At 56.2% G+C, this 18,628-nt stretch overlaps 2 protein-coding genes across 2 annotated transcripts; one reads left to right on the top strand and one right to left on the bottom strand.

Moving 5' to 3' along the window:
- Nucleotides 1-757: 757 nt before the first annotated feature.
- On the bottom strand, nt 758-3,640 carry CGGC5_v001443 (Pumilio-like protein 2; the record flags this gene model as incomplete). Its single annotated transcript, XM_032034494.1, has 3 exons — nt 758-1,648; nt 1,710-3,344; nt 3,629-3,640. The coding sequence occupies 3 exons, from the start codon at nt 3,638-3,640 to the stop codon at nt 758-760; spliced, it is 2,538 nt and encodes an 845-aa protein (XP_031886450.1).
- Nucleotides 3,641-15,643: 12,003 nt separating this feature from the next.
- Nucleotides 15,644-17,743, top strand: CGGC5_v001444 (uncharacterized protein; the record flags this gene model as incomplete). The annotated part of the gene is made up of 3 exons (XM_066150834.1): nt 15,644-15,774; nt 16,699-16,759; nt 17,036-17,743. The coding sequence occupies 3 exons, from the start codon at nt 15,644-15,646 to the stop codon at nt 17,741-17,743; spliced, it is 900 nt and encodes a 299-aa protein (XP_066009953.1).
- Between the last annotated feature and the right edge of the window lie 885 nt (nt 17,744-18,628).

Below are 18,628 nucleotides of genomic sequence, written 5' to 3' on the forward strand. Positions count from 1 at the left end.
AATGCTGGGTACTCCCCGAATCGGGCAACTTTGCATTGGCTGACCGGAGCTGTCAGCTCGTGGGCATCTTGGGACGTCGCCGGACATGCCTTCCAGATGCACCGGATATCCGACTCCCTTACATCCAGACGAACTTGCCTGGATGTCCGTCCTAGTACCGTCACATACGACCCCATTGCATACGTGTTCATCGCTTGTACTTTTACTGCACTTGTCTATTGACAGGTCTATCCGTCAGACTGACGCTGGTATCGCATAGACACGATAATTCCAATAAAATACATGAAGACAAAAGTTCAACCTCGCCCACGTGAATCGCCCGTGAACCCCAAAAAAGATGCACCCGTGAACGTCTACCTTGCCACCCTTGACCGGTTCTCCAACCTTGCGTACATGTCTCAGCCTTTTGGTCCCTTGATACTCCACCATTCTGAAGACGTGTGACCCAGGAGTGTGTGAATGAGAGGAAGCATCAAGAGGAGAAGAAAACACGAGTAAGCCAAAACAGCCCTTTTTTTTTTTGGGTCCCCCAAAAAAGTATGTTGTCCAAACAATTTTTCTACCGTTGACCTTGCCAGCCGTGTATGTGTTACGTTTTGCATATTCGGGGGTGTTGTAAAAACAAGAGATTAAGTGGGAGACGTGATACCCACGGCAGGGATCATCAAGTCCGTGTCGTGTCGTGATGCATTTGTGTAGTACCTCGAAGCAACCGTGACGCCATCATACCGAACCAAGTTTCGTGAGCAGGTTTGCATTAAGCCTCCTCAACCTGCACCTTAAGGCTCACACCACCGGGCACCCCGGACTTGTTGTCGTCGTCCGCGACCTCGCCGATGGCGCTGGCGTTCGTGCTGGGAGGACTGCTGCTCTGAGGGCTGTTGGGCTCCATCGTCAGAACCGGGGTAGGTGCGGTAGAGTCGGCCTGAGATCCTCCGGACTTGGAGGGAAGGGTCTGTGTGGCATAGAGGAGCCGGTCAATGGCCGCAAGCTGACGGCTAGTGCTCGTCTTGCGGAGGAGGTTAAACTGGGGCTTCATCTCCTCGATGAAGGCCTCGCGCTCGGAGCCTTCAATCAGGTTGAGCAGTTTCTGAATCACATAATTGCCGTACTGATCCTTCATCATCAACTGCAGCGAGCTGGTTCCGTCACTGGCCTGGGAAGTGATCTGCTCGCGGATGCCCTTGCGCTCCTCCGCGGTGCCGAACTGAATGCACTTCTCAACCACGTTCGAGGCGAACTTGTGCTTGGACAGGGTGACCAGCTGGGAGATGACAAGCTGGATAATTCTTGAGCGGTCCTCGGGCTTGCCGTGCTCGATAATGTGCTGAACAACGTAGTTGCCGTACTGGTCGGTGATGAGGCTCTGGGTTGAGTTGTGCAGCTCGCCGAGGATCGTCTCCTTGTCCTGTTCGGTGCCGTACTCGAGCATGCGCTGAATGACCCTGCAGGCGTACATGTGCGAGGCCAGGGTGCTCACTTGACCACGGAACGAGTCCATGATGAAGTTGATGTAATGGCGGGGGACGAGCTCAATGATCTTTTGGACTACGTGGTTGCCGTTCTGGTCCTTGACAACCTTGACAATTTCCGGCTCAAGCTCCTTGACGAGCTCCGCCTGCTGCTCAACGAGGACGTGCTCCAAGGCCTGTGAAAAGTCAGTAAAGGGACAGTAACAGATTGATGCGAGAACTTATGCGGGAACTTACCTTCTGAACAACTCTGCAGGCGTACATCTGCATCGACAGGTCGACGACCTTGCCCTTCATCTGGGAGGCCAGCACCTTCTTCTGCACCTGGTTGCCGTGTTCGAAGAACTTCTGGATGACGTAGTTGCCAAAGACGTCCTTCATCAGCTGGATAGCGTTGGGCTCGATCTCGCGGAAGACCTGGTCCTTCTCGTCGCTGTTCGCCGTCTCGAGCTTCTGCTGGATGAACCTGGAGCCGTGCTGGTCGCCACTGAATTCGACGACGTGGCTGTAAATGTCCTTAAGCTCGTACCGCTTGTTGGACTTGGAGCTGGACCTGAACTCCTCCAGAAGCATGCTGCGCATGCCCTTGCTCGGGTCCTGGTCCTTGGTAGCACGGATCGGCACCACTCCGGAGATGGAGTACGGCGCCATGTGCAGTCCGTATCCGGGCATGGGGATCTGCTGCCTGATGTATGGGTCGTACACCTGGGGAGCGAATTGTCCGGCGAAGTTGGGGTTATAGTAAGGCCCCGTGGGGAAGAAGGTAGGCGCCTGGGCCGGGATGAAGGGCTGAACCGGGGTCCGCCGGTCGCCATCCGAGACCATTCTCAGGTCGCGAGACGATGACCTCCAAGGATCAGTCTGCTGGGACGCATACGTCTTGGGGCTGGTGACGACACGGTACTGAGCCGGCGTGCCAGAGATGCTGGCGATGGAGCCCCGCTTATACTGCTGCTGTGCCACGGGGTCGGCGTAGGCATCAGGGAAGGCTCCGTTGACGTCTGCCCTCCAGGGCTGAGACCCAGGGTTGAACTGGAAGCCCGGTGCGCCACCGCCAATGGTCTGGGCGATTCCGGACCCATCATCCAGAGTCATGGACTTCTTGAACGTGGAGGCAAGGTCTGAATCCTCCATCTGCCTGTTGTTCGCCAGGAAAGCGCGCTGGTTGGTGGTTTGCGAGGGGAAGGACGAAGAGTGGGCAGGCATGGGACGAGTCGAGGCGATTGAATTGCTCGGGGTATGGCCATAACCACCAAAGGTGTCTCGGAACGCAGGGGGCGAGTGGTGCGAATCATCAGACTGGCGCGAGGGAGGAATGCTGCTGTCTCTGGAGGGAGCACCAACAGCGCCCAGGCCGGCCAGATACGCAGTCTCTTTCGAGCCGCGCTTCTCCTGTCTGGCGTACCCCTCATACGGACTGTTGAAGCTGGCTCCGAAGCTGGTATTTTCCTTGTCCTCCTCCAAAAACGACTTTGGCCGGCCGTTGATGAAGCCGCGGCCCTGTCCGATGGTAGCATTGTCAAAGAATGATGAGGTGCTATTGTGCAGGTTGTCGCGTGTGCGGTTTGGCGACGTGCTTCCGGAAGCAGATCGGGTCTGGGTGCCGTCCTGGTTCCAAGGGCCCTGACCCCAAGTGTCTGCCTCCGAGCCCGCGGCGAGTGCGCCAGAGCCCGACGGCTGGGTTGTGAATGCGTCTTCGGCTCTGGCGTTTCCGGCGTTGGCCTTGGCTGGTCCCCCATAGGTCGTTGTCCAGATGTTTGATCCTGTGGTGTAAAGGTGGTTGGAGCCGAAGGCTTGCGCCGCTCCGGGTGCTGTCTTCTCGTCTCGTCCGTTTGCCATCGCTGGGAAGGTCTGGAAGCGACCTGGCCGTGCCTGTGAAACGTGACAAGTTAGCAACGTGGAAGCCATGAGAGCAGAGGACGACGAAGGACGGGAAGGAATGATGATGGACAGCACGAGGCGAGCCTTCTTTTTTTGAGCAAGCTGCCAGGTCTAGGCGAAGTTCCGAGCGCCGAGTTGGCGACTCGAGCCAAGGGCCATGATGGCGCTAGTTAGGCGCAGTCTTGAGACACACGGCCGCGCGCTCGCATCGTCGCATCCGGGAGTCCATCATCCCCCTCCGGACCTCGCGTGGAGTAAAAGGGAAAGCAACTTACAGTGGTTGTCATTCTCGAGGAGTTTTGGTGTAGTTAGCGCAAAGTCGGTCTTCGGACGTCGGATGCGAGATCGCGACTTTTGTGGTCGCTATGATGACGCTTCTCCGCTGTTGGTTTTTCCTGAAGAATGTTACGTGCAAAAAAAAAAATGTCGGAAAGTTTGCGAGTTGGTAGGAGGCCGTAAGGGTGGTTCGACGCAAAGGTGTTTCGTCAAGATATCTATGAGGGGTATCTGGGGCGGCAAAAGGTGTGTGACTCTGCTCCGTTTGCTGGTTTGCTGGTGGCGTGGGTGCAGGTTTTTGGGTTTTCCGCTGGTGAATTATATACGAGTATGTGTGAACTTTTTTTCTTGCGACAGTGACTTTCTCCAGGAATTCTCTATGGCGCGAACTAAACGAAGGCAGCACGCCAGCTGTCAGCAAAAGACCAGGTCGAACTGGGGGCGATGTGCTAGCGTAAAGCCAGGCCGTTGGGGGTATTGGGGGCGATAGAGCTGGATGCACGTAAAATATTGATAGAGCGAGGGAAAAGAGCAGATGCAGATGCAGATTCGATGGGGTGAAGAGGGCAGAGTTGGACAGAAAGATGAGTGTGGAGGAGGAGGATTGACAATGTGTGTTCCCAGCCAAAGACAAGGAGGACAACACGGTTGAGAGGCAAAGTACCTTGCTTGTGAAAGAAAGAAAGAGTGGATTCGGGATATGTGGGAGGCGCGGAATATGCACAGAGGGAGGAGGAGGAGTAAGTAGGAGGAAAGGGCGAGTGAGATATGGACCAAGAATGAGGATGATGAGGATTTGCGGATGGAAAGAGGATGACGACGAGGATGAGGGAGGGAGGAACGAGAATGCGGCAGCAGTAGCAGCAGCAGCAGCAGCAGCGACGACGGGGAAAGAAAGAAAAGAAAAGAAAAAAAAGAGTGAGAATAAAGCAGTTGCGGTAAGGCTGATTAGGTTGGTGATGGATGGAGCGCCCGCTGCCAGCTGGGGCGAAAGACAGGACGGGAGCGGGCAGCTAATAACTTTGTAGGAGATTTTTTTTGCTTGCTTCCATGCCTGCACCAGATCCAATATGGAGGAGACTGCACCCTTGGAACTCCCTGAACTTGGAGCAGATGGCACCTCGTTCCAGTCTTTTTCGCCAGGTGAGAGGGTCTTCCCAAAGGCAAAAGAGGGCAAGGAGAGACAACACCGTAGGTACTTCCCAGTAGTGTACACGGGAGGCTAGGCCCTCTACCGTTTAGTTTAGTGCAGGAGGGAGGGGAAGGGGAGCGGAAGCGGAGGGAAGGGGCCAGGGATGCTTGGGATGGGATGGGGGGGGGCAGGTTTGAAGGGGGGAGCCGACATGGAGCTCTCTTCGACTTGGGGCGTCTCCAGTGCGCAGTGCCTTCCAGGATACGACCGGGGGGTGCATTGGTGGTGCCGCTGCTGGAGCTGCTGGGGAGGGGACGGAGAAGAGCAGACGAGAGAGAGAGAGAGAGAGAGAGAGAGAGAGAGAGAGAGAGAGAGAGAGAGCTTGAATCCGCATGTACTTTTGCAGCAAAGCCAGTTCGGGTAGTTTATCTGCGCAAAACACTCGTACCTTTGACCTCGCCCTTCCTTCTGGACCAGGTACCAACCCAACCTACTACCTACTGACTAGTAGGGGAGCCCTGGGCCTGAAGGATGGAGCCAAGTGGACGGACGCTGGGACGGGAGGATGGATGGCTGCCCTGATTGATGGGTGCCAGACGGGACCGGGTGTTTTTTAGGCGGTGCCAGTGGGTGCACGATGCTGCTGCTGGCTGCGAGGATGGGAAACTTGAAAGCCGGCCGCCAGAGAGGGATGCGTCGTCGACTGATGGACGACCGGGTTGGAGGCGATTTGATGGTGGAGAAGGTGAAGATGAGTTGAGGGGGTGCGAGAGAGCGAGGGAAAGAGGGAGGAAAAAGAAAAGAAGACACAGGGAACGGGAAGATCAGAATGAACACCACCCAGCAAGCCCACGCAAGGTAAGGTAGGTAAGGTGAGGTAGGTAGCGCAGGCAGAGAGACGGAGTGGATGGATGACTGTGGACAGCCAGCCAGAGAGGGCAAGGAGAGACAGTTTGCGCTGCCTGTCTGTCAAACACATGACAATGTTGAGAATCCCACTTACCCAAAAACCCGTGTTTGGCTTTTTGCCTCGATGCTTGAGACGGGGATGCACACAATTCCCAATCAACGCTGTCGAATTGCCTCTTCTGTGTGTTTCCGTGCGTCTTGTTCCCCTCTGATGTCTCTTGTTTCTATCTGTCTGTCCTTGCAAGGTACCGTACCCAGGAAGCTGACCGACTGAGCTGAGGGTGCCTGGTGCAGGTGCAGGGCAGGGCAGACAAGATAGTGACGACAGATCGGCCCTATTGCAGGAGAGGTGTCTCTGGTTTGTGCGGCGGGCGAGCGAGAGCGTTCGTCTCCAAATGATGTGATGTGCGGCTTGACAAAAAAGCTAATGTTCGTTTGCAGCGCTGAATGGACGGGTTATGCGTGCGTCCAGCCAGGTACCAAAGGTAAGATAGGTACGGCGGGAAGGGAGGTAGTGTGGAACTGCGACTAGCTGAGGCCTGATACCTTGTCGATGTATCTGTACCCGTGCCGCCGAGCTGCGCCCAGAGCTGTTGGTGGCTGCCACTCTTTTACGGATATCGACAACGCAAACGAAGACGTCCAATCAACCTCGATGGGGAAGCAGGAGCTCTGTCCACCCGATGGCTGCTCGACTGATTTGATGTCCGACTTTGAGCGATGGCTCTTGAGCACCATCCAGCTGTTGGGTTCGGTCGAGGCTCAGGTGGTCGTGCGTGCGTGCCCGGGTCCAAGAAATCAAAAGCAGCACACTGTAGTAGGTATTAAATGCGGCGATGGGACATGTACAGGACGGAAGACCCGGGGTTCGAAACGTTGAAAAGTCGGGACGAAAGGTGTATGTAGTCTGTCGCGTGTGTGCCTATCTGTCTGGCTGGGCTGTCGAAAGGCACCTCGGTAGGTGTATGGTGTGTGTCTGTGTCTGTGTGCTTGTGCACCCGTGTGTGTGTGTGTATGTAATTACTTGCTCGGTATTGACGCTTGCCTGCTCTCAAATGTCGTCCGGTCTCTTGCCCATGCAGAGCAATGTCCAGGGGGTGGGCGATGTCCGGTGCAGCGTGAGGGCCGGAGACGCGGGGAATAGCAGTAGAAGAAGTAAAAACGATGAAGGAACCAAGCAGGACGAGAGAGAGAGAGGGAAGAAGAATAAAAAGGCAAACGGGCGGACGATGTAGGCAGACGAATTACCTTGAGGGCGCGAGGCAACTGCAATGAGGCGTCGTCCCAGATGATAAACAGAACTCTCAGAGAATGATGGGTGCGGCGAGTCTGAGTCTCTTTAGGGCCCTTTTCTGCTCTTTTGGAATGAGACGGCGATTTGCGATTGGCCTCCGACGGCAGGCCACAGGCACGACAGGGAGAGGCGTTGATGTTGCAACTGGCTTGTACCAGACCCAAGGTACCTCGAGATTTCGGGTAACCTTAGTTAAAGCAGGGCTGTTTAGAAGGGCAAAGGGCAAATGCGAAAATGTCGCCAAAGGGCAAGTAGCTGTGCGCCAGGGCAGCCAAGCCAAGCAAGGTGTCCGAATCCAACATCCTTCTGAAAGACGCTCGCTCGCCTGTTGGGTGAAGGACCACCAAAGGCGAGCAAGAAGCGACCAAGGGCACTCTCTCTCCGGATTGGGAACACTCTCTGCGTCGCTCAGGATGATTGTGAGCTGCTGCTGGATCTGCCGGCTGCTCAAGGGCGGCGACAATTCTGCTCCAGCTGCAAAACGACTTCTACTTCGTAAGTATACAACAATGCCGGGATCAGGGATGCTATCTTCCCGTGCGGTTTGCTCCCCGGCGGGCAGCAAAAGGCAATACCGTGACCCGGGCTGCCAAGGTAGAAACGTGTATCTGATGCCGTCGTAGCGAGGCGCCTGCGCACACCACACACTGCAAGAGAAAACGCAGGTAGAGAGGCTGCGCTGGAAGTACTCTATTTGCTCGTCGATGCGAGAATGCAGATTAGATGCAGCGCGCGGAGCCGGGAGTGTGGGCCATTGCGGAGCAACAGAGACAGACGAGACCAAAAAGGCCAGACCAGATGAAAGCAGGGGCAGGTATTCGACCAGGACTGGAGCACCTCGCGGGAGGTATTGTCCTGACTCCTGCACGAACAGCTTTCCAATCGTTCGTGGTGCACCGCGCAAGAGACCCCGTACGGATATGTGGACGTGAGGAGCTAGTTGCAGGCGGAATTCAAGACACGAAGCGGAGTGCGGGCTGACCTCGGGTCAGATCCCAGGAGAAAGCGTGCAGAGATGGGCGATAGCTGCGCCCTCGTCGTAAGAGACGAGCAACAAGCAAATGGCTAGCGGGCCCGGGTATGGGTTGCGGTGAATCACAGATCGACCAGAGATCTCTCTCTGTCCCTGGGCCTAAGTCTCCGGAACAGCAAGGTTGTGTCGATGAGTGCTGCCTGAACAGATCATACAAGAACAGACCGTCCTCCTCCTCCTCCTTCGTTGCCTTACCAAGGTGAAGGAAGTCCCGTACCTTCGGCGATCCAAGTGTCACTCTCTCAGGTGGCCTGTCACATTTGGGTCTGGAAGTCTGGACGTCCAGGAGGAATCTGCTGGGCTGAACCAGTGAACAATGGGCGACAGCTCCAATCGAGGGAGGCCACGGGCGGGAAGGCGCTAGGACGAGACAAGTCAAGAACAAAAGCCCCCGTCTGCCGGGGAAGAAGGGGGCTGCCGTCTTTTTTAGCGTGGACGGGGGGTCAGTTTGTTCGGGGAGGCGCTCATTGACGGAGCCAAGAGATGTGGGATGCGATAGCGACGACTGCCCAACGACTGGGTTGAACCGTTGCGCGGCACACACACACACACATATATACGTCTTCGTGGATCTTTGTCGTCGGTCGAGTGGGAGCTTCCGTGAGATGCGTCAATTTGCGCCGTTGTCCATTGTACCTCAAGTGGGAGGCGGCTTGCGTATCCTGCCCTTCAGCAAACGGAGCCCGTCGTCTGTTGACGAGTCTGGTGCTCCGCTGAGCTGACGAATTGCTGCGCTGATGTCGACGGAGCCCGGCACTGATGGCTCGGTGATCAATGCAGGCGAGAAATACCGACAAGGGACTGCCACTTCTGAGGAAACACACTCTCTGCTTCTCATATGACTGTTCCGATGTGGTTTGCGTTGTATCGTTACTGGGCTTATCCGAAGGTGATGGAATCAACAACCTGGCCAGAATCTCCGACTCTCATGTTTCCCTCGCTGTCTGCTGCACGTTGGATTGCTCGTCGTCCTCGTCAAGCGCTCCACGAGAACAAACGGACAACGGCACCTGCGCTGCACCAATTGTGGAGGAGACCAGGGTAGGTCGAAGTCAGTCGGGACCAGGGGTGCCAAGGGACCACACGACTCTGCAGCAGCCGGGTGGATCGCCGTGTAAGAGAGACAGACGCTCGATGACGGGCAGCCAGCCGCAGCAGCGTGTTTTGTTTTCTCACCGTAGACAAACTCGTGGCCGCTCGACGGATGACTGTCGGGCGTCTGAGGTGCGACTGATCGCATGGGAAAACCGGGCGAACCGCAAGTGACTGGTGACAGGTTATCGCCGACTGCCAAAACCCCGGATTCCCCACGACGTGTGCGTGTATGCGCGCGCACAGCGAGAGCACCTCCGTCCGCTGTAGCTGACGCCGTGCGGTGTTGCGTCGCTTCGACTTTTGTGCCCGTACCAGGCCTTGCTGTGGTGGATGTTCAGGGTCAGGGGGCGGCCGTATGTGCTGGATATGTACCTCCAACTTTGTTCCGGCCGAGTTCCGTGTATGATCTTCAGGGATTCCGGGGCAGGAGCAACAGCCAAGCCTCGCAGAAAATCGTCAACCGAAACGAAAAAGGACCTCCCCGTTTCTCGAAAGCACCCTTACTTGGTGCTATGTAGCGATCTCTGCAGAGAGCCACCACACGTCTGTCAGATTGGCAACGGGCCGGCGAGGTATTGCTATCTGCGATGTCACGTGTTGTGCGGCTTTGTGTTTCCTCGCTTCATTAGGACTGGAAAGCAAACTGGCTGCCACGTTTGGTATGTTGTCGGGATTCGCGAAAAAGGAAAATTGGCTATATGCCCTATCGTGTTATAGCCCATCTCGGTCATTACGAGCTGTAGCGAAGGCATGTCTCTCATGGCCGGCCTTGGACAGAGAGAGGGAGAGAGCGCAATATAGTCAAGTGGGGAGGTGTGAGAAGGGACAGACTACACTGCAAGCGCAACCGAGCATCGCATGACCTCTTTGGCATGCATTTCGTGCTTCTCGCCGCCTCGTTTGCGCCTTTTGTCGGCCATCGGAGTTGGCTATTAAGTGCAGGGATGGCAGCGCAGAGGATGGGAAACCGTTGAATAAGGGCAGGATTGTCTCTGCATCCTCGCCTTTGTCCGGGTCCATGTTTTCAATACATGGCGAACCCACCACAGATACGGTATCGATTCCATTAGTCGCTGCGTCTATCGCCAATTTGTCGACTCTGTCAATAAGACAGGCCTCAAGGAAGGGAGGAAACAAACAACGTTGTACCCTCGTCGTTCCCATGTCCCGCTCACAAGTCAGGTCTTACTCTGTGCCCCAGAAGAGCCAAGCCAGGGGAGGAACAAAGTGATGTAACCCAAGCTCTGAAAGAGCGAGAGCTCCTCCCGTTTGTTTCTTCGCCATCTTGCCGGCAAGCTTGTGGCACGCGGCGGCAATTGGACTGCTATATGAGGGCTTGCCGCGGAATGTTGCAATGTCGGCGTCGGCCGTGGCGGCACGCAACTGTTCTACCATCCCTCGGCTGGGGAGATGAGCCGTTCAACGCCGCCCTTGGTACGAACCGGTCGATGAGCGTCGGGGCCGTCCTGACCCTGACGGGAGCTTCTCCCGTCCCATCACGCCCTGTCAAACCTACATCAGTCAGGCACTCTGAGCACGGCAACCTAAGTAAGAAATTGCAGCAGTTCGACACCGTCGTGTTCCCGTTCGAAGCCGACGGGCTAGGAATGACCTGCTCACACAGAGCCCACACATGCCAGGCTCATCCCGCTGCTGGACGCCTGTTAGCGTTCATCTCTAACACACAGCATCTCCTTCAGCGTCACACTGCGTCCGGGGCGCGGACCCTCACCCCCTTAAAGATGTCAAAGAGAGGCACGTCTTGAGCGGCAACCGTGGTCTTGGTGTGGATGGGCCCTCCTGCTTGGGACTGACATGTTTCGCAGCTTATTGCCCATTGTTGTTCGTGGGCGTATTTACCGCCGCGTCGTGGCATCCAGCACGCTCGCTCTGCTAAGAAAAGCCAAGCCACCGAGCAATGTGTGCTTTTTTGGCTCTCCTGCTTGCCGTGCGCCGTCGCCATGCGACAAGTCACGGTGCGACATCGGCCCGCAAGATGCGATTGCATGTCATACCGCCCGCTCTGCTGTCAGCGTCTGTACGGGGCCATCTGCCTTTTTCCTCTGCTCAGGGATTACGGGGTTCCTTGAAACTTCGAGCAACTTTTTTTCGTCCCTCTCTCATGGATCATGGAATCCCCCAAGACCGCCCGAAATTCGACCCCGGATTGAGACCCACTCCAGCGGGGAGGATATGTCGTTCCATGTTTCAGTGTTTCAACTTTGCCGGTAAAATAAGCCAGTCACGAGGAGCTCGCATTCCAGACAGCCTGTCCCGCCCACACTCTCCCCTGACGCACCCGCGCAGGGTCTCATTGGATGATCGCACTTGGAAGGCATCTTTGGGGTAAGGGATCTTCAACTCCCAACGATATGCATATTGCCAGCCAACGGTGGCCGGCTTCTAGGGCCAGAGGCACGGTGATCAACTTGCATCCAAGTGGTGTTGCTGAACCTGGAACGTATCGTCACTTCGTGCATGACATTCCTCTGACTTGTCTCCAATCAACGCTTTAAAGGTTAGACACGCAATCTCGCGGGGGCTGACATCTCTCGGTCGCCCACGTCTTTGTCCAGTCCTTTTCCGTTGCATGCCGTGGGACGCAAGACGTGTTGCTCGCCTCGACAAGGCCGTAATAAACCACTTTGCTTTTGCATTTCCCAAGGCTTGGCAGCTTCGCTGACCGCGGCCGAGATAGTTGGCTCGACACGGGATTATCGTCAGACTCCAGCCCTTGGTGCTGGTGAGCGTGGCGCACGAGATCCTGCAAAAATCAATTATGCGTAAATGAAGTGAGGAAAAGCAATGCCAGGAAGATCCAAGATGCCCCGCTTTCAACAAAAAGATCTCAAGAGACCGACTAGCCGTCTGACCTGCTGAGCCGTTGTACAGAGCGCACGGCAGTCCCTCTGGTTGGGCCTCATTATGGCCTTCCGCACATCAACGTGGCGCTTTCGGTCACATAAGTCGTCCAAACCCGTCGCAAAGTGTATGGGTGCAGGCAAACATCACGTCGTTGCGAAACGATGTGCCGCACAGAGTTGTCAAAATGGACCTTGTCCGACCATATGTGGACGTCCCAGCCAGACCGGCCGCAGCAGAGCTCCGCTTGATGCCCTGCTCTTCTGGACGAGGACGCATCTGTTGGCTAGAGATAATCCGGTTAATCGCCAGCTCGCTTACCGCCTTATGTTTGCTTTTACCACTGAGGCCAGCTGTACTTGCATCTCAACGACGCACGATGCCAGCTGCACCGAGACATCACTGGCGACCGGTGCTTCGATCTTGCGGTCAATCGCTATTGTGTGATACCGATGTAGCTGGAAGGCATTCGACCTTCATCTCCTGTCGTCTCCGAGAGTATCTCCTGGGGTGCTTTCTCCTCAGACATTCGCTCAGGGCTGTTTCACTCGCATCGCCGCTGAAGAGTGCCACACCGCTTCCTATCGTGCAGAGTTCTAGTGCGAGACAGAGATCTCTGCTGGGATCCCGGTGGCCAGCAGGGCGCCTTTGCAGTGTCGCAACGGGAGGGTGCATTTGCGCCAGCTGAGCGGCGAACACCAACGTCCCGTGAGCCGAAATTCGTGGACATCACTCATCGACTGTATCAATGACAGGCGAAACGCTGTTCGTCGAAAGGCCTGGACATCTGCGGTCAGCGACTTGGCCTCCAGTTGCCACGCTACACCAGTGCCTCGGGGTGCTTGGCAGATCTCCCAGCGAAACAGATGCCTCATGACGTGGTGTTGGCTACTGTGGCCGAGCAATCATGTATCGACCATTGCCTGGCCTCTACCGAATGTTCAGGTGAAGCCTGTAGCATGAATGTATCCACACCGCCTGTTCAGGAAGGCTACCAGTCGACGACAGTGAAGCCGCATTGCTCCTGTTCGACAGACTCCTACAATCAGCCGCAACTTCCTAAGAATAAAGACCTTTCTCACTTCTGACATGCAGTCCATGTGGCTGGTATTGCTGCCCTCGGTGACGTACATGCCTTTTGCAATTTGAGATGTCACCTCTCGTGTGGTAGCTTTCCCCCTCTCACAGCGTGACTCAAGCGAAGAGATGAACAAACTTGCTGGTAGTGAAGCCATCGTCAACCAGAAGAACTTCACTAGCAAGCCAAGCCCCGATATGTTCGGCGAGGGCGCGTCCGACTGTGTAATGTTCAAAGAATCCACGTCAGCATTGCAGATGAGTAGGTTTTCCGCAGGGCTTTCTCCCCGCTGTGATGCAGCCGTGGTCAAAGTGGCAGTGTAGCATGGATGGTTAATGCCCACGTGCTGGACAAACTTGACATGATCCTCCTGCTGGGTTTGCCTGCGCCGTAACCTTCAGTCATGCCTTTTTCAAGCTGCGCTCGACGCAAGGCAGCCATCGATGAGTACTGGGAGACGATGTGAATGATTCCTCGAGCGGTCAAGGGACCTGCCGGTGGTTGATGGGCAAAACAGTGGCTTTCTCGCTTTTGTAACATGTGCAGGCTTGGCTCTTCGGGGCTGTTCCTTACTGCGGGCCGTATGTGGCTCTCGGCGGGTCAAGGGCCGGGACAAGGTGGAACCGATTCGGACCTTCGGCGGTCAGCGGTCGGAATCGGCGACCCGAGAGACCCATCGTGCTACGCCGGCTTCCCGAGTCGGGGCCGTGTGGGAAGGAGCCGAGGTAAGTGGGCGCAAGCCACATCACGCGAGGGAGGTGGCTGACGCCTCGTGCGCCTCTCCCAGGGGTAGGGCAACCTTTGAGCCTAGGCCACCTCAATGTTGCATTGGACGCGGAGAAACATGGGTGGTTCAGATGAAAGGTGTCGGGCGCATTGATAATTCAACGGCAATGCAACGTCGGTTTCGTTCATAAGGCTCGCACAGCTCGGGAGTTCAGGAGATGAAGAGGCTCGTGTCTGTGTTGGTGAGGGTCTGCAATTCCAGGAAATCTCGTGAATCTTCCCAAAGAGGAGGATCTGCGACAATAGGAGCCGGGAGGCGGAGCCGGGTTCCAAAAGCTATGCTTAGATCGTTGCGGCCCGGACAAGGCGGAATTGTACACAGTCGTTGTGCGAGGGCGTTGGGGTGCCCAGACGAGCCCATTCGCATTCCGTAATTTCGTACGTAGGGCAACGAGGAACGTGGACCAAGAGGCCCTTTTCTGGAGCGTGACGGTGGGCCGTGCCCCATCCGCATGGACAGACGCTGGTGCAAGCTATTTCTGGCATCGGCAGGTTACCGGCGCCAAAGAGTGGGAGAGCCGGTGTGATGAAGAGCATCCCGCGTGTCCTTCTAGAAGGAGGGGAATGGCCGTGAGCCGGGGGAAGCCTGATTCTGACATTCTGCATCGTGGGTCCTCCAAGAGGCCAAGCCTCAAGGACGACGTAGGGCCGACGTGGACGGCAGTCAGCTTGTCATTGTCAGCTCGGGTCAGTCAAAAAGACAGACGTCGATGGCGGTCAGGGGTGGTGAGCAGAGCCGTGAAGAAGACTTTCGTTATCGTGCTTGCCACGACCTGGGTCGAGATCGAGTGGGTAAGCGCCGGCGTGGTGCCCATGGACTTAGGATGGCAGATAAGGTGCCACGGAGAAGGGCGAAGGGGAAGCGAGGCGATGTGAGGCGAGGCGAGAAGGGGAAGCGAGAGGAGGGGGTCGGTAGTCGTCCAAACGAGGCTCGGGACCGGAGGAGAATCGATTCGAGAGAAGTGCCATGCTGCCGTGGACGACGGATTAAAAAAATAAAAAAAAACCAAGGCGATGGAAGGTGGCGGTCATGGATAATGGCTGCAGCATCGGGCGTGGGAAAAGAGGGGGAGGAGTCGGGATTGGCTCGGAAGATTGTGGCATTCGTGGGCGGTTGTTGTTCTTTTTGGACTTGTTTGTTTGTTGCTGACGCTCCTGCCTTCTCGAAATGGACGGCATCACGACGCTAGGCGGCGTGTTGGACTTTTGGGCTCCACAAATGACGAGTCCACAGTGGATGCTGATTTGCGAGAGCCCAGATTGCAGAGCAGAGGCACCCGCCGGTAAAAGGGGAGCCTGAGCCTGAGCCTGAGCCTGCATTGGCAGCTGCGTTGCTTGCAGATGCAGCCACGCAGGCACAACGAGCACGACACTGGCCAGAGCCGAGCGGAGAGACAGACACAGAGAGCGAGAGACAGGAGTCCATGGCCCATGGGTGGTGACTGGTGAGGAGCATTTGCAAAGGAGAAGGAAAGAAGGCGACCAGGATCACACGAGCTCGCGAGTGCCCACGGGCCACTTACCCCTGCAGGGGGTCAATGAGCTTAGTTCACAAACGGCCAACGGCGGGCCAATGGACAGCGCCGTTTCGTGGCGTCTCCCAGGACGGCCCCGCTCTTTCCAGGCACAGTCTGCGGCGATTGGTCAATGGCGGAAATTGCAGCCGCCCGTTGACGAATCGCTCGCGCCTGTCAGATGCGCTCAATCTTGGACCGTTGCCCCCCATCCCCCTCCATCGAGTCCCATCGTCCATGGGCTGTGCTGGCCGCGAATGGAGAATTGGCCCGGGGCCGGGTCCACTGTGCCAATGGTTCAATGGTTTTCAATGGGGACCGAACTATGGATTCCGAGGAAGGGAAGGTGGGAGCAGAGAGGAGAGGAGAAAGAGAGAGCAAGAGGAGATGCTAACTTCCGCTCCGCTGGCTGGCGGCTGTCCTCTCTTGTCCTAGACCTAAGGTACATAGTAGCCAGCTAGTCCTGGATGACGAGGTGGCCTGCCATGCCATGCCATGCCGTGCCGGGCAGTTTCTCTGTCCTTGATTTGTGCGGATTGCTGCTGGGTTGCAAAGTGGTAATCAAAACTAACATCCCAAAAAGAACATATAGGATCATTACAAAGTAGACCCCCCTGTCAGCCGCCCTCCCGCCCGCCCTGTGTTGTGCTTGCTGTCTGTCCATGTTATGCACCTCCGTCACTTGGTGCTGCAGCATTGCGCCGTACCTTACATTACCACTACCACATGCCGAGCGTGAATAGCACCAATGAATCCTCCCATGCGTACCCGTAAAGTGTGCCTGCCCAGGAAAGGAATGGCTCCATCGTTCGTTCCTATTCCTGCTTGGCCCCAGTGTCTCTTCCCAGTCCCAATCCCAGCGCTACCACCCAGCCAGCCCAGAACCCGGCACACACCTTTTTTTCCCCCCCAGCAGGCCGCCAGGCTCAGAGGACTCGAGGAGAGGTGCCCTGGACGGATTGGATGGAACCACCACACCGCACCCGCGCCAGCACCGCTTCTGGACCCGGCTGGCCATGGCTGCATGCTGGCTGAACCACACCCCCTGGTCGCTCATTTTCCAGGACATATCCTTCCTCACTTCCCTTCCGGATTCTTCTTCTCCTCTTCTTTCCCTTCCTTCTTCTTCAACAACTTTGTTCAATCGTCGTCGTCCTTGCTGTTACCGTTGCAGGACCGTGTTGTCATTCGCTCTCTATTAGCACCTACCCCAATACAGTCATTCCCTTAATCTCGTCCCTTTGGAATTCCAGCTCTTCACTCACTCGGCTGTCTTCCGTCCTATCGTTAATTCCGCTACTATCCTCCGATCAAGAAAATACCATACCAACCCATCCAAAAATACACACACGACACGAAAGACAAGTGCATTCTTTACGACTACTTCTGACGGCCCACCACCACCGAGAGAGGACTTAATCCCTTACGTATGTTCGAGACCTTAGCCAACGACCCTACCCACCACCCCTTTCGATCCCCACGAGACACACCTTCTGGGACTGGGACCCCTACCGAACGTCTGGAGCATTGCGTTGGCCGTTGGCCGGTGAAAGAAGGGAGACTCGGAATGCGGTCCCCCTTTGTGTGTTGCCTCACAATGCTCCAGAATGTCTCGGTTGCCCGCCCGTCGCACCCTCAAACAACACAGCCAGCGCAACAAGCCCCCCCGTCCTTCGCGATGCTAACATGATCTCGCCCGACAGTTTCGTTCCCTCTTTAATAATTACCTCGAATACCGCTCCCTTCCCCGCCTCCGGCCAACTCCACCAAAAGGGATATTCTCAGTAATTAATACCAAGCGTCACGAAGCCACCACAATGCCTTCCATCCAGAACCTCATCTCCCGCAACAACTCCCCCGTTGTCCGCCGCAGCGATTCCCACATCGTTGTCCGCCGCGGCGACGACGACGGCGGCGACATGCTCAACCTCATGATCGTCGTCCTCGCCCTCATCTTCTTCGCCCTCCTCCTCATCTCCACACTCTTCCTCATGCGCCGTATGCGCAGGCAACAAAGGATGCAGGAGCAGATGCTTCCTACCTACCAGGAAGTCAAGAGCGTCAGAAACCACCACAATCTTACCATTCAGACAAGCCAGGACGGCCGCTCAAGCGTCCTGTACATCGGCGGAGAGAACGGTCGCTCCCCCATGCTCCAGAACCCCGCGTCCGCCCCTCACTCCCCCGACAACGTTCCCGAGATCCACATCACCTTCCCCGATGAGCAGGACGAGGGTGGCCGTCGCAAGAGCGGCCGCGTGTTGGTCGTCCGTGTCGGCGACGGCGGCTCCGTCGGCCTCGAGCCCGTCCGCGAGGAGCTCCCTGCCTACGAGAAGGACAGCAAGTCGCAATTCTACTCCGTCGACATGGACTCGATCGGCGGTCTCCGCGAGAAGGAGCGTTTCAACTAAGCTTCTCTCCGCTCGATTTTCAACTTTCACCGGAATTACACCTTCAAGTGTCCCATCTGCCCGGACAAAATCTGTACAGATCGGCACCCGCTGTACAAAGGCATTCAGCAATTTTCTCATGGCATGGCGTTCGACGACACACACTTTATACCCTGCGCACCGACGACTTGGATTCAATGCACCGCCCGCAAACGGAGGGTCCGGCTTGCGTTTGCGGCGTTTGTAGTGCATCGGACTTTTTGGATATGGCTCTGGGCGCAAAACATCACGTACATATAAACTTAACGACTACCCCGGGAGGCCTGTCCCGCGGTGTGAACTAGGATTCACCGTGTGGTGGAGGCGATCGTCGGGCTGTAGAATACCCGTATTCTCTAATGCTGTATAATTCCACCGTTCTCGATCTGCCTGCTTCTGGTGACGCTGTGACTTGTTGATGCAACGTGAGCAACCGCTGGCGGCTAGCTCTGAATTAAGACGTTCAAACGATAAAGCTCGCTTCATTCGCTGGCTAGCTGCCTTGGTGTCCTTGGCATAGGTTAGTTGTCGAGAGAGCGAATCGCCGCACAGGTACCTCGCTCGTCTCGCAAGCCCGACCGCAGGTAGTTGATGTTGCTTATTTGACGGATCTACAAGGCTGCAAACTGACAGTGTTGATCATGGCACTCGGGTGACATATCGGTGGTTTATCGCAGAGATCGTCGACAACCCCGAATCAGATCACACCAACTCGACATGCTTGGACCCAGTTGTCAGGCCCCACCCTCGCCGGATCTCGCCGGGTAACATCCCCGGGTATCGGCTGTGCGACCTCTCGATGCGCATCGCCTTCTCAACGCCGCATCAACCAGTCGCAATCTTCAATTGAGATGACGAGTGGGTTAG

Source organism: Colletotrichum fructicola (genome assembly GCF_000319635.2).
Source record: "Colletotrichum fructicola Nara gc5 chromosome Unknown KSG_Nara_v1_contig01, whole genome shotgun sequence".
Taxonomy (NCBI): domain Eukaryota; kingdom Fungi; phylum Ascomycota; class Sordariomycetes; order Glomerellales; family Glomerellaceae; genus Colletotrichum; species Colletotrichum fructicola.